This window comes from Podarcis raffonei, chromosome 10 (assembly GCF_027172205.1).
Source record: "Podarcis raffonei isolate rPodRaf1 chromosome 10, rPodRaf1.pri, whole genome shotgun sequence".
NCBI lineage: Eukaryota > Metazoa > Chordata > Lepidosauria > Squamata > Lacertidae > Podarcis > Podarcis raffonei.
Genome location: NC_070611.1, coordinates 21,232,863 through 21,248,956, shown reverse-complemented (window position 1 = coordinate 21,248,956; position 16,094 = coordinate 21,232,863). Strand labels below are relative to the sequence as shown.

The 16,094-nt window shown below is 43.5% G+C and overlaps 1 protein-coding gene across 4 annotated transcripts in view; it reads left to right on the top strand.

Moving 5' to 3' along the window:
- The window catches only part of CPED1 (cadherin like and PC-esterase domain containing 1), a 112,087-nt gene extending 102,136 nt beyond the window's left edge, over positions 1–9,951 (top strand). For all 4 annotated transcript variants that reach the window (XM_053404966.1, XM_053404963.1, XM_053404965.1 and 1 more), the window contains 4 exons: positions 1,986–2,087; positions 3,687–3,774; positions 5,459–5,605; positions 9,076–9,951. In XM_053404966.1, coding sequence (XP_053260941.1) covers positions 1,986–2,087; positions 3,687–3,774; positions 5,459–5,605; positions 9,076–9,303 — 565 coding nt within the window. In that variant the 3' untranslated portion in view covers positions 9,304–9,951. The remainder of the gene's footprint in view (positions 1–1,985; positions 2,088–3,686; positions 3,775–5,458; positions 5,606–9,075) is intronic.
- Positions 9,952–16,094: the final 6,143 nt, after the last annotated feature.

Here is a 16,094-nt window from a genome sequence, read left to right as displayed (position 1 = left end):
CTCTATGTCAGCATTTTCTAGCCCATGGGTAGGCAATCTTAGGCCTGGGGGCTGGATCCAGCCTAATCGCCTTCTAAATCTGGCCCGCGGACGGTCCAGGAATCAGTGTGTTTTTACATAAGTAGAATGTGTGCTTTTATTTAAAATGCATCTCTGGGTTATTTGTGGGGCATTCATAATTTTTTTCAAAATATAGTCCCCCCCCCCAAGGTCTGAGAGGCAGTGGACCGGCCCCCTGCTGAAAAAGTTTGCTGACCCCTGCTCTAGCTACAAGAGGGAAGAAATTTGTGAGAGGTTCTGAGTCTCTTGTAGATGTTTTATGCAATTCTTGTATTGATGAGAAGGAATTACTACTTGGAGTGCCAACTATAGGGGGCAGAATGGGCTTTGGTCCCCTCAATATTTGTGGACAGGTAGCTGAGACCTTTACCCAATTTTGAGGGGGCTGCCACCCCTGCCGCCAGGCAAGCATGGGCAAGCATTGGCGTATATCCGCGGGATGTTCGGAAGATCACCCTCCATGCACCCCATCCCCCACTGCCAACACAAGAGCGTTGGCAGGACACATCACATGATGCTGGGACTCCTCAATGGGGGGGGGGGGCAAGTCGACAGCCCTTATTACTATAATGCAGAACTTCAGTAACTGCCTCTAGGTCTACATTATTATTTTTAGTTATTGAATTTATATTCCGCCCTATACCCAGGGGTCTCAGGGTGGTTCACAGAAAAGAGCACAACATATATAATCAGAATAAAAACAACCCGATAACACCCTCCCCCCCAGAAAAGAGCCCCATTTTAGAAGGGCATAGAATGTACAGGGCACAGACCTACACTGGCTCCCAGTACGTTTCCAAGCACAATTCAAAGTGTTGGTGCTGACCTTTAAAGCCCTAAACGGCCTCGGTCCAGTATACCTTAAGGAGCGTCTCCACCCCCATCGTTCTGCCCAGACGCCGAGGTCCAGCGCTGAGGGCCTTTTGGCGGTTCCCTCACTGCGAGAAGTGAGGTTACAGGGAACCAGGCAGAGGGCCTTTTCAGTAATGGCACCCACCCTGTGGAACACCCACCCGCCAGATGTCAAAGAGAAAAACAACTACCAGACTTTTAGAAGACATCTGAAGGCAGCCCTCTGTAGGGAAGCTTTTAATGTTTAACAGACCACTGTATTTTAATACTTTGTTGGAAGCCGCCCAGAGTGGCTGGGGAAACCCAGCCAGATGGGCGGGGTATAAATAATAAATTCTATTCTATTCTATTCTATTCTATTCTATTCTATTCTATTCTATTCTATTCTAAATCAAATCAGCCAAAGGCCTGGTTAAAAAGGAACGTTTTTGCCTGGCGCCTAAAGGTGTATAATGAAGGCACCAGGCAAACTTCCCTAAGGAGAGCATTCCACAGAAGGGGAGCCACTGCAGAGAAGGCCCGTTCTCATGTTGCCACCCTCCGGACCTCTTGAGGAGGCGGCACACGAAGGAGGGCCTCAGAAGATGATCTCAGGGTCTGGGTAGGTTCATATGGAAACAGGCGGTCCTTGAGGTATTGCGGTCCTGAGCCATACATCACACTCTGCCTCTTAGTGATGTATCATCTGACAGAGATTTCTTCTTCTTGCCCCCCTTCAGTAGTATTCCATGGGTATTGCGAAGAGGTCACCCTGTAACCTCCTTCGAATTCTAGTGCAATGCTGATATCTTGGCACAATGCTGAACTTCTCTTCCCTGTGTGTGTGTGTGTGTGTGTGTGTGTGTGTGTGCTGCCTTTGCCAAATATATATCTAGATTTGTGCAAAAAGAAAACGAGAAAAAGTATAAATACTTAATATGTCTCTAATTTCTTTAAGCTTATGTAACTTTAAATGACATCAGCCGTTTGTGGCCAGGAATGGCCTGTAGGGTTGGCTGAAGTGAATGCTTGCCATCTGTTCTGATTCTGCGGCAGGGTATATTTTGCAGTTTTGGCTTTCTTCTTTATTTCAGATCACAGCCGCTAGAGAACACAGACCAGACTATATTAGTTGTCGGTGGTGTCCAATGGCTCAATTTCAACCACTTACATATTATTCAAAAAGTGCTGAAGCGGTAAGTGTCCACGCTACAGTCTTTCGTTGCTGTTCTTACACCAAACTGTAAAATAACTTCCACTTCAATTCGCATGATGACTTCTCCGTGCCTAGGAGGTTTTCTGGCAGTCACCTTCACAGAGCCCATTCTTCCAAAGGATTTCAATACCTTTTCTAGTGCTCTATGCAGTGGGGGGAGGCCATAGGAGCGGTTGCCCTGGGCGCAAAATTGTTAGGGGTGCAAAATTTCAACACCCCGTGCTGCCTCAATACAACTGTGTGCTTCAGTTGAAAATGGGTTTCTACATGTGAACCGGGAAGTGACCTCTTCTAGGGTTGCCATATTTCAAACAGTGAAAATCTGGTGAGAAAAGCTCCTTTTTTGCCCAAAGTTGTTGGACGTTGCTGCAGGCTGCAGTATTTCTGGGAAAATCAGGGCATATGCCAACCTTCCCTCTCCAGACAACAGAACAACTCTTCTTTTATTAGCTCTAGGGCTGCGATCTGCTGGGTGATGGGGATGCCGTTAGACAGTGGAATGTGCATACGTACCCCCTTCATGTGGCCCCGGGCACTGGCAACCCATGCTATGTCACTGTCTCCATCTCTGTCCTCTTGCAACCTTCATTTTTAGCCTGTGAATTATGGAATGACATGCATTTCTTTTGTTTTTTTAAAAAATATTTTTATTAGACAATTTCAACAGAACAAATTATCAATCCAAATAATCAATTACATTATTTTCCACCTTTTTATTCCCCTCCCCATCCCTCCCTCTCCCCCTCACCAAAGACTTCCCTCAGCTCACCTCTCTGATTTGTTTGCACAGATTATTCTCTGCATGTTAAAGTTTGTACATATCATTACCTTATCTGTCATATATTCTATTAATAAATTTGTGGGTGTTTATTCAAAACCTGCCAAGGAGTCCATGTCATTTTGTTGTTTTTTTAAATAGCTTGTAAAAAGTTCCCAATCTGCCTTGAAGTTACGACTGTCCTCCTCACGTAGTTTATGTGTCAACTTTGCCAACTCTGCATAACTCATCAGTTTTTTGTATTAGGGCATGTTTTCATTTGTCAGTGCTTTGCTACTATTGTAAACCATTTTGAGCTCACTTTGGTTGCTGGGAAGGTGTCACACAAATACCTACTCACAAAAGGTGAGTCACAAAAAACCTACTCACCAAAATGAGCTACAATTCACTGACAAAACATGATCCGGAATGTATCGTGGGGATAGCCAAGGGCTCGCGAACTCTGTGCTACACTTTTGATAGCTCATATCCTCAGTATCAAACTGGCTGCTCCCAGAAAAAAAACAAAAAAACCCATCATTTTATCTGATTCTGCATTGTATGGGACAGTATATGAAATGGAGACAAAAGTAAGAGGTGTTTATGGTGTTTATGGAGACTAAAGTAAGAGGTATTTAGGGAAGCTTTTAATGTTTAATAGACTATTGTATTTTAATATTCTGTTGGAAGCCGCCCAGAGTGGCTGGGGAAACCCAGCCAGATGGGCGGTGTATAAATAATAAATTATTATTATTATTATTGTACGTCACTTTTATATATCTGTAAATAAAATGTGTGTGTTTTATTTCATTTGATACACAGGGCGAATCTGTCAAATATCCTGGTAGTGATAAAATCCCTGGGAATGGGCTTTCACCTGCCAGTGGATGGAGTGCATTTCTTGTCACCAGTAAGTTAAAAAAATTTCTCCGTTAGGATGGTTTTGCAATTTTATTTTGTTTGACCCATTGCTCCTCAGAAATATGGTGGGGCATGTTCCTGTCGAGGACAGCTGCTATGCCCGTACAACATTATATTTTGCCAGGTTATGTGATGTGCCCCATCCTAAACACGTAGAATTGTAGAACTGTAGAGTTGGAAGGGACCACGACGGTCATCTAGTCCAACCCCCTGCAATGCAAGATTCTTTTGGCCCAATGTGGGGATTGAACCCACAACCTTGAGATTAAGAACCTCCTGCTCTACTTACTGAGCTAGATGGTGCTGCATGTTTTGGTATTACTAATACAGCGGTACCTTGGTTGTCAGACGGCTTGGCTCTTGAACAAATTGGCTCCCAAACACTGCAAACCTGGAAGTGAGTGTTCCTGCAGTCAATCGGAAGCCGTGCCTTGGTTTTCGAATGGTTTCGGGAGTAGAAAGGACTCCCGGAACGGATTAAGTTCGACAACCACGGTACCACTGTACCTTTATTTTATTTTATTTATTTTTAACTGTATCTTATATGTTTACTGTTTTAAAATAGATAAATTTATGCCAGGAAAGCAAACAAACCAACAGACAAACATACAATCAAATAAAAAAACGATAAATTGACAAACAGACAGTAGCAGCACTGTGCCTTAATTTTAACGAGGCTCCCTAAATTGGCTTTAAATCCAAACACTTGGCCAGAAGGAGTTAATGTTTGGCCTGGTTTGGAAGCCCTTTCCGTTTAATCCTGATGAGCAACCTCTCTATGAATATTCAGTGATTAAAGAAATGTACTTTGCACCTGCCTAGAGGCCCATTCATATTTTCTGACATCAAGTGTTTCAGAGTTGAGCCTTGGCATTGAAAACAGGTTCTAGGGATAGTTCGTATCCACAGTTTAAGCCCCTTCATCCATTCTGTCAACCACCAAAATAAAAACATGTTTATACAGTACCATACAATTATTATCATCTATGGCTTTCAGGCTATGTACCATCTATGCACTTGTTACTGTAGAACAGCTTTACATACCAAATGTATTAAATCTATTCTCCCAGAGCTTTGGCTAATTAAACAGACTGTGGCCTTTTAAACTTCTGGGGGTGGGCATGGCTTTTATTTGTTACTATGGTATGTATTTTTGTGTTTTTATGTTGTAAACCACCCTGTGATCATCGGATGAAGAAATCAATCAAATAAATAAAATAGAAAAATAATAAAAATAAAAATCAACCAAATAAATAACATAATAAAATAATAAATATAAAAAATTTGGAAAATTGTTTAAATGGATGCAATGTGGTGTGGTAGAATTCTGTTTCTCTTCCCAAACTACCACACTGGAGCACAGCACTTTTTGCACCTTCTCATTTGTGCACATCTGTAAGCTTGGGGTTCAGTTATTTAAAAAGGTGTAACATCTAAGGGACACAATATTTCCCCCTCTGTTCCTCCCTTTCTTTTGAAGAAATACATGTTTGAGCTTAACTATTTGCTGGGGGAAACACTGATCAAATAACTCAAGAATTAAGGTTATATTTTCTCCAGCCCAACGCCTGTACATAATATCCATATGCTTACTGTCCCAATGAAAGCATGTCTTGATTTAACCAAAAGCTGGATAAATGAGATAATATGAGATGACTTGATTTCAATTGCAGGCCGAAGTGCGAGGTCTGTGGAAGGAAAACCAAGCAATTTTGAACACTGCAAAGCAATATGGCTACGAAGTGGTTGATACTTTTATTATTACCATGGGACGGTACAAGGAGTTTTTGCAAGGGAAGTGCGGGTGCCATTTTCACGAGGTAATCGCTTGTCATTTAATCCTTGACGTGAGCCAAGGGTGCCCATGCCAAAGCAAGATTGGGGAGCAATAATGGGGGGGGGGGCTAAACAAGGCCAAAACATTACAATGGTACTCGGGTTAAGGTCTGCTCTTAACCTGAAATTGTTCTTAACCTGAAGCACCACTTTAGCTAATGGGGCCTCCTGCTGCCACTGAACTGCCGCCATGTGATTTCTGTTCTCATCCTGGAGCAAAGTTCTTAACCCGAGCTAATATTTCTGGGTTAGCGGAGTCTGTAACCTGAAGCGTATGTAACCTGAAGCGTCTGTAACCCGAGGTACCACTGTATTGTGAATAGAGCATCTCTAGTTTGCCATGGCCTTCGGACGTCCCAATTCCTGTCTGAACTCTAAGCTGCTTTTGTGGATCCCGCTAGCAATCTGGGATCATGGCCACTGGCTTTGCCCCACCCTGCACCCCAACTGGGGCAGATGTTTTTCAGCACCCATCCAAGAGCCACATGGTTCCTTCCTGCCCCCTGCTGGGACGGTGGTGCTGAGGGGCCTTGAGATAATTAGAGGGCTATATTTTATCAAGTGAGAGATTTACCTAGACAGCATCTTAAAAAGCAGAAACATCACCTTGCCAACAAAGGTCCGTATAGTTAAAGCTATGGTTTTCCCAGTAGTGATGTATGGAAGTGAGAGCTGGACCATAAAGAAGGCTGATCGCTGAAGAATTGATGCTTTTGAATTATGGTGCTGGAGGAGACTCTTGAGAGTCCCATGGACTGCAAGAAGATCAAACCTATCCATTCTTAAGAAAATCAGCCCTGAGTGCATACTGGAAGGACAGATCCTGAAGCTGAGGCTCCAATACTTTGGCCACCTCATGAGAAGAGAACACTCCCTGGAAAAGACCCTGATGTTGGGAAAGATGGAGGCCACAAGGAGAAGGGGACGACAGAGGACGAGATGGTTGGACAGTGTTCTCAAAGCTACCAGCATGAGTTTGACCAAACTGCGGGAGGCAGTGGAAGACAGGAGTGCCTGGCGTGCTCTGGTCCAGGGGGTCACAAAGAGTTGGACACAACTAAACGACTAAACAACAACAACATTTTGTCAAGCTTTGGTGCAAAGATTTGCAATGCAAGCACACCGAGGCAACCCACACTAGGGCTTCAGACGTTACGCTGCATCCCTGAATGCACTTACTAGTAAGCCCCTTGGCTTTCACATGAGTAAACACGCATAGAAATGCAGAACGAGGGACCAGGGATGGAGAGTTTGTGCTTGTGCTCATTGAACTGAGAAGGTGCATTGAGAGATTCTGTCAGCACCGGGCTGATCTGTATCTCGATCTGCAGATCCCTACAGCAGACCTCTCTATCCGCATGCATTTACACACTTCTTTCTCTCGGCAGGTGCTAATCGCAAAGAGATTTGAGATTTCCCCAAAGATACCATTTAAAGTGCATTAAGCAATCTCTCTGCGTAAATTACAGCACTTTGCTTGCAATCAGAAATAGCCAGTGGGCAGTCCCCCCTTGTAATATTATCTGGTCTTTTATGGTCCTGCTAAATATTAAGCCGGGTAAAATGTCATTCCAACAGTTTTACTCAGGGAGAAAAGAATAATGCTTTCAAGGGCAGATATGACACACTTCAGGGTTACATCTCCATATTGGATTTGGTTCATACTTGTACACAGTATACCATGCTCCATGATAAAGACCTTAATTATGCTAGATGGCACCAAATTGGTCATGGAACCTGACCTCTTGGGGGGGGGGGTCAGTTTATTGTGGCAAAATGTGCTCCTGGCCCTCAAACAATGTCTGGAGAATAGAACATTCCCTCAAGAAGACAAAAGTTGGCCATCTCTTAAACTGCCATTTTTGTTGTTGTTTAGTCGTTTAGTCGTGTCCGACTCTTCGTGACCCCATGGACCAGAGCACACCTCTGTCGTCCCCTTCTCCTTGTGCCCTCCATCTTTCCCAACATCAGGGTCTTTTCCAGGGAGTCTTCTCTTCTCATGAGGTGGCCAAAGTATTGGAGCCTCAGCTTCAGGATCTGTCCCTCCAGTGAGCACTCAGGGCTGGTTTCCTTCAGAATGGATAGGTTTGATCTTCTTGCAGTCCATGGGACTCTCAAGAGTCTCCTCCAGCACCATAATTCAAAAGCATCAATTCTTTGGCGATTAGCCTTCTTTATGGTCCAGCTCTCACTTCCATACATCACTACTGGGAAAACTGCCACTACTGGGAAAACTGCCATTTAGCCCATCTAAAAGACATGGAAAGTACCTTCAACATTTAAGGCTGATCCCCTGATATTTTTGAGGAATGCCTTTCCATCTGCGCAAGTTAGAATACCCACTGCCAGCTGATCGCCTCTATCCTGCTAAGCCCCATGTTGTCATCCCCAAAAGCTGCTCCTGAGAGTTTGGGGGCCCTCTGGAACAGTATGGGAGAAAGCAGGGGGCTGCTTTGAAAATCCGGACACAAAAGTTTGAGCTTCAGGCAAAGCTGTTGAAACTCGCCAAAATCTACACTTCCAACATGGGCTGCCATACGTTTGGGTTTTACCGGACATTTCAGCGATTTCTGCCAGGATGCTGTTTATGAGGGCCGAATACCAGCTATGTCTGGGAAATGTAGATTGGACCCTGATTTGTGCTAGTGGAAGCCCTTTTTTGCTGAGGCAAGAGTCTCCATTGGATACAAACCTCAGAGTTAATATATCATGGAACCACTCTGCTTCTTAGAGGAGCCTCAATGGGATAGCACTTCAAAGCACATCAACATATTGTTTTGTCTGGAGCTGATGTGCTGAAATGAAAGGAAGAGGAGAAGCAGCTGCGTCAGCTGGTTTGGTTTCAGGTGTTTGACTTCAACCAGAATGATCCCTACTGTGAAAAGCAGGATGGTGCACTCGGAGATTATCAGTCATGGAGCATTTCAAAATGAAACAGTTGAAGAATTAGAGGAGGCAGGTCAATCTGCAGTCACGTCAAAATGCTCAAGTTGCTCAGAAGTGAAAAGCGATAGCGGCAGCAGGTCTCTGAGCCCTGAAGCTCAAGCAGGGCTACTTGACAACACGGGCGATGATGTTCCATGCTTCAAAATTATCACGAACCGTTTTGTAGATGGTGGTGCGTGCAGAAGCTGCAGCTGAGAGCTCCCTGGAGGGGAGTCAGGGTTTGTTAGGACGAATTATTTACAGCTGATATGAAATGCTGTTATATACTAAGCTTGGATCCTAGAACAATAGGCAGGTGGGATCCTAATATGCAACAACTGATTGGCTTACAGGAGAAGACCAATCAGGCTCCAGGAAGAAGTTAATCAGCCTATGAGGCTAATCCAAACTAAAGCAGAAATAGAATCTAGCTATCCTCAATTCATCCATAGCTTAAATGGGTGCTGCATTCTGTTACTCTGAAGCACCTGTATGAAAATTTCACAAGCACATTTTCTTTCTTTTTCAGGTGGTGAAATCTAAAGCTTCTGAAGGAAGCTCTCCCATGGCAATGATGTTATCGAGGCCCTATGCTCTGGGCAAATTTTTCAACAGCCAAAGCAACCTGATGAAACTGCAAGCCTACGCCTCAAATTCTCAGTCCCCTTATCATGTGCGAGGTCCAATAAACCAGGTGTATTCAGAAATCCTCCTCAGCCGCATTTGTGCGAATGGCAGGAAGGTTCTTGGAATGTAACTTTGCTTGGCTGAAGTGCCTGGTTCCAGCCTCCTCTCTTTCCCATGTGGTGATACACAGGCCATACCAGATTTGGATATATTTTTTTTTACACACTTCTCTGAGTGGCTGAACATACCAGCATAACTCAAGACATGTGGCACTTTCCGCAAAGCCTTATAAAATCAAGATGTGTCCACACGTATCTGTGGTTTCAGAATGGGAGACAGAGAAGCAAGAGAAATGGCGGTGAGGGCAAAGGGAGGGGGAGACGTTACTTGAAATATTGCCAAATGTTTAAACAGTTGTAAGCTAAGTAAATGTAATGTTATATAGGATGTGATATATGTTGCTCAAGTTTAGGTACAGATTAGAATGCTATATTGCCGGTGAAACAAATCTCATTCCATTTTGAAGAGTTTTATGGCATAGCAAAATAGTAGTACAAGAATATGCGCTTAAGAACAGGCACCACATCTTCATCTATAGAACCAGATGCCCATTTCTAGCATTTGCACTTAGGTAATGATGGCAAACAGGTCCTGTAGTCCTAAGGGCCAACGCCGACACGACATGGGAGTGCCATGACTGGAGATCGTGAAATCATTTTCTTGAACAAATTACCCTGTAGGCGGGTTGCTTTAGATCTGAGCTGCAAGTTAACTTAAAATCGCACACATGTCTCACAGCTGTTTTTTGAACAAGAAAATGACCTTGGGTGCTCCAATCACATCACATCTAGTTTGGTCCTAAATATGTTGTTTCGTACCTCTTGGTCCTCCTTAATTTATGAACTATTCTTGGATGTGAGACGAGAACTTCTCCAAACACCCACAAGTGTGCAGCCATGGAGAAGCCACTCGTTTTATTGGAGCTTTACAACATTTTTTTTTAAAAGGGAGCAGAGACTTGGCACGTCTTGGATTGCACAATAGCTAATACAAGGTGTGACCAGAAAGTCTGGTGAATGGTCACAGAAATCGGACAGTGAGAAATATTCTAGCATACAATTGGCATCAGAAACCCACGAAATGCTCACAATTGTGTACAGAGATGAAGTTGCGTGGCAAGTTCCTGCCTCCCCCCAGTAAGAATAAAGACACAGGACACAGTTATTTAAGGTTAATGGGCTAAAATTGGCCACAACTTTATTGGTTACAGGTAAGAGCAGTATTGGCTTAGGCATTGGTCCTATCAGACTATCCGGCTTCAGCCTGTTTGTTTGAACACCGGAAAGGGTTAACACCAGCAGGGGGAGCCCTGCTGATGCACATCAACTAGGTACTCCCCCAGGGTCACCAATCAGGGGCGCGCTTTAGGCCCTGGCCTCCATAGGCTTCGGACGAGGCAACGCCCCCCGGAATCCTTTACCGGACTACGCTTCCATATTTGGGGGAGGTGATGGCACTCCTCCCCCCCAACACATCTACATAACAATACCCCTAACAATGCCTAACCGCCAAAACTAAGGAGTTGTAACGATTTGCTACGGCGAGGTAGGCGGAAATCCAAATGGCCAGTGCCAATTTGCCAAGTGAAAACTGGCAAACCATTGAAGATGACCCTCCGTCTGGCAGACTGTTGACAAGCAGAACAGCAGCAAATGTCAACAGAGTTTGTGAGTTATTGATGGGGGATCGGTGCTTGTCCGTCTGAATGATGGCAGAAGAATTCCATATTCCACGTGAAATCGTTACTGAGGTTACTGAGTTGTCCCACCCTCCATATTCTCCCAATCTGGCCCCACCAGATTTATTTCTTTTTCCAAAACTGAAATCTGCACTGAAAGGGCACAGATTTTCCAACATTTCACACCTCCAAGCTGCTGTGACAAGGGATCTGAAAGCAGTATGAAAAGAGGACTTCTCCAGAAGTTTCTAACAGTTCTACAAACATTGTCAACGCTGCATTGTATCAGAGAGGGCCTACTTTGAAGGCCTGTAAGGTATGTATGTTCAAATATTTCTCGCTGTCCGATTTCTGTGACCATTCACCGAACTTTCCGGTCACACCTTGTAGCAAAGCTTTACCAAAGCCACCTAGTGAGTTAGTGCCTGATACCAAGTTTGAACAGAGGACTTTCTGGCTCACAGTCTGAGCCATCACAATACATCAACCCTCTGTTTTGCTTATGACTGTGACTTCCTGTGCTATGTCGGAAGTCGCTCCCAAAGGTCAGAAGCAGCATGGCAGATGCTTCCAGAACCCAAAAATTACAGGCAGAGCTTGTTGAACTGATCTTTGGATCCCTGCTATGAGTCAGAAGCTCCATAGATTGCATGTGCAATTTCTCATAGAGTTCTGGAAAACCCCAAGTGGCAGCCTCCCCTCATCCGGCCAAGTGTGTGCCACCAACCATCACACCTATAAAATGAAGGGACAATTTCCACATTTCCCAGTGGATGACCTCAGAATTTGCACATATAATAAGCCCTGCCCTTATTTGCATTCAATTTGCAAGCTCACCATTTCCCTCTCATTGTAGACTTAAAGAAATAAATACATATTTGTCGCAGAAATAATTCATACATTGACTCTAGCATGAAGAATGCTGCAGTGGGGCCAAAGGTATATTTGTGGGGGAAAGCAAGCCTGTTTTATTGTACAGTCTTAAAAATCACTACCTTTTATTTTATCTTTAGATTTCTGAATATTAATTCTGGTTGTGTTCTTTATATATTTTTTCTTTTCTACATTATGTGGTTTCTTGTGACTGGGTTTTCTTGCAATGGAAGCAAAAACTTAGAGAGGGTTGCTTGTACAAAGATGTTTATATTCATAGTAATATTAAAGTGGGACTTGGGTTCCTTTTTTATTAAGGATGAATTTTGGTCGTGTTATAGTTCATGCTGGCAAATGTGCAATGCAGTTTCTGCATAATCACCATTGTATGGTTTTCGTATGCTGTAGTACATTGTGTTTAATTTTCCTCAGATGCTGCTGTTTCGAAAGCGACCCAGGCTATATTTTTATACGTATATTTTTATATGAAGTTATCACTATAGCATGAAAGCCCACTGACATTTAATGTAATAATTAGTGTGGACCAGATATTTTCATAAGTAGTTGCTCATCAGTGATAAAAGTAAATGTGTAGAAAAGGAGTTTGATCAGTGTATTATGTGGTACAAGATTTCCATGAGATAATGTTTGTTTGTTTGATGCACATCCTGGTATGTGAAGAGATCAGAAGAAAGTATCCCTTTATTGTGTGCTGTCTTCATCACAACCAATTATAGAATACATTGCGGTACTCAGTTTTTAAATTTCAATATTTTCTCTAGCATAACCTTCCTCATATTTTGGACCACAGCTTCCCTCAGTCCCAGCCAGCATAACCAATGAACTCAAATGATGTAGAAGTATTTCATTGGCAATAGGTCACAATGAAGTTATGAAGTTGTGCCTTTAGTCATTAGTTCCCTGAAACTGTTCAACTAACACAGGGTTGCCATATGTCCAAAATTTCCCAGACATATATGGCATTCGGCCATCGGAAACAAGTGTCCGGGTAGAAATTGCTGAAATGTCTGAGAAAATCTATACCCATGTCGGAAGTGTAGATTTTGATGAATTCCCTTCAAAATACCTTTAAAACTTCATTATTATTTTAGATTGGGGGGGGGAATTGTGTCTGGATTTTCACTTTTTGAAATATGGCAACCCAACTAACTTCTAACACTTCTTCTTGGGTAAACAACTTTTCCAAATTATTCCACAGTGAATTAGCACAATTTGGTGTGACCAAAGAGTCAATTTGCAAGTGGGGGAAGCAGTCGTTTCACCAAAACAGCTCACAGTTATTTCAGTGACTTCAGGGACACTTTTTTCCATAGTCAGTGGAAGCAAAAATTTAAGACATGAGCTTTGCCTCTGTGCATGTGCACCTTCTGCCTGGTTAATGGTAGCTGATATGAATTTTGCATACTTTTTGCTTGGTACAATCTGTGCCACTTTAGATGGGAATAGGGTCCTGCAAGCTTTCAAGGAAAGGTGATCCCTTCCACTCCTCGAAAAATCATTGCTGATTAGAAAGGGCTTTGTCAGTCTCAGGCCTGTGTCTAATTTTCCAAACAACTTAAGGCATTCACAGATGAAATATCTGCTCTCAATCCATTTGTCCGACTTCTGACCTGGTTGTGACACAGAGACAGGTTTAGGAGCCTAGGTGGATAAACTGTGCTTCCAGACTGATAGGGAAATAATTATCTTGGCCACAACACAGTGCACAGCTTTGGCATGGCATGGGGTGCTGATCCTGCTATCAATGGGTCTGACTGCTAGCCAATGTTCACATATGAGGAATTAGCTGGAATGTCTTGCCCACTTACACCCCTCTAGCAACCTGGGGGTTCAGTAACCTAATGCCCCTCCCTGAGCTAGGGCTGCAGGCATAGGTGCCACCACAAGATCCATTAAGGGAATTCACTCTGAGGAAAGTGGGGCACCCATTACCTGGTTAACCCAGCTATAGATGCTGCCCAATGCCTCTCCCATGGCTACCAAGCTGAGACAATAAATGTTAATAGTCCCAACCTCTGCATTGCAATGAGGAAGGTAAAATCACAGGTCCAATTGTGCTAGTGACTAAAATTTCTTCCCAGCCCTGTTAACCTTGGGCTGACCACTGTCCAGAGCCATGCACTTTATGGAAACCCACCAAGTGGCAAAATCTAGAGAGCAAGAAAATGAGGGATGGCAGAGAAGTTGTTGACCAAACTATTGGAGACCCATAGCCAGGGCTGTATGCATAGTCCAGGAGGGGACCAGAGGAAAGAAGTCTTTTCTCTGGCCAACGCTGCTGGCCGCATCTCTGGTCCTAAAAGACCTACATTGGCTCCCAGTACATTTCCGAGCACAATTCAAAGTGTTGGTGCTGACCTTGAAAGCCCTAAAAGGCCTTGGCCCAGTATACCCGAAGGAGTGTCTCCACCCCCATCTGGACACAGAGGTTCAGCTCTGAGGGCCTTCTGGCAGTTCCCTCACTGCGAGAAGCCAAGTTACAGGGAACCAGGCAGAGGGCCTTCTTGGTAGTGGCACCTGCCATATGGAATGCCCTCCCATCAGATGTCAAGGGAATAAACAACTATCTGACTTTTAGAAGACATCTGAAGACATCCCTGTACTGGGAAGTTTTTAATGTTTGATGTTTTATCGTGCTTTAAATATTCTGTTGGGAGCCGCTCAGAGTGGCTGGGGAAACCCAGCGAGATGGGCAGGGTATAAATAGTAAGTTATTATTATTATTTCAGGAGGTCAATCGGGGCTTTTGATTGGTCAGCCAAGGCAGATTGATTCGAATCCCCATGTGGCAGGTTGGCAGCATCGTAACATGCTAGGGAACTTGCTCCCTCCTGCAAATTGGGATCCCCAGGGAAGACAGAGACCTGAGATTTGTATTAGATGGAGTTTAGCCAACGTTCGCTGTTCTGCACCATTTACCAGAGGTGTGCAATCAGTAACATTACCCAAATGGGGATGAAGGAGAAATTACCCTTGAAACACGCTCCTACTTAACTCCAAACTTAGTGCTTAATTGAGAGCAAGAGAATGCTGTTCCAAGTGAAATGGAACCATTGAATCCGGTGGGGTAAACCTTAGCCAAGTCCCAAGAAGCAAGGCAAAAATTAATTTCATGAATGTCTCCTACAGTGACTTGTTTGTATATCCATGGGCTTGTCAACTGTTATACCATACATTATAGTTTCTTTATGAACTCACATATTCAGTATTTTCAATGGGTGCACCTTTTTTTTTAAGAACACAGGAAAAGAGATTTATGGCACTGCTTGCTGCTATTAAGATCTGCAATTGCATACAGCGTACATTACTGTCATTGCAGAATATGTGGAGACCTGTATGTCCAATCTGAAAACTGTATACTTATGGTTGTTGTTGAATAAATAAAGCACAAATATTTTAACAGACCATCAATCGGAAACTTTTTTTAGTAATTTATTAGTGTGTCTTTTTATTTTATGATTTCCTTAAATGTGCCTAAGGTAAAGGTAAAGGATCCCTAACAGTTAAGTCCAGTCGTGAATGACTCTGGGGTTGCGGCGCTCATCTCACTTTTCCCGGGTCATGTGGCCAGCATGACTAAGCCGCTTCTGGCGAAACCAGAGCAGCGCATGGAAACACTATTTACCTTCCTGCCGTAGTGGTACCTATTTATCTACTTGCACTTTGACGTGCTTTCAAACTGCTAGGTTAGCAGGAGCTGGGACCGAGCAACAGGAGCTGACCCCGTTGCGGGGATTCGAACCGCCGACCTTCCAATCAGCAAGCCCAAGAGGCCCAGTGGTTTAGACCACAGCGCCACCCGTATCCTTTAAATGCACGTACTCCTTCCTTAATACAAGCTTCAGCTCCAGACAACGATAAGCAGAGTGACCTCTTGTCTCTAATACCTTTCTATTCCAGACATTACAAGACTGGACTGACAAATTATTTGGGGCAGCAATTTTCATGGATGATAAAAAGGAAAATAACAACAGCAGAGCCAATACTTTAAAAGAAGCGCCTGCAGACTGCAATCCTGTATACACCTTCATAGGATGAAGTTCTAGTTAACAATGGGACTTAGTTTTAAGTAGAAATGCATTGGATTTCACTGGCCCGCACTGCAGACATTTAATACTTAAGACGAATCAAAGCTCTTCATTTTGAAGTTAATTAGATGACAACTGTGGAGGTCACTACTGAATTACCCTTGCAATCATCCAGGTCTGTATTGAGTACTTCCAGTGTAAAATAACAGTGGCAAAAGACACAGCTTTGCCAATGTTATGTCTAATTGTTATTATTATTTC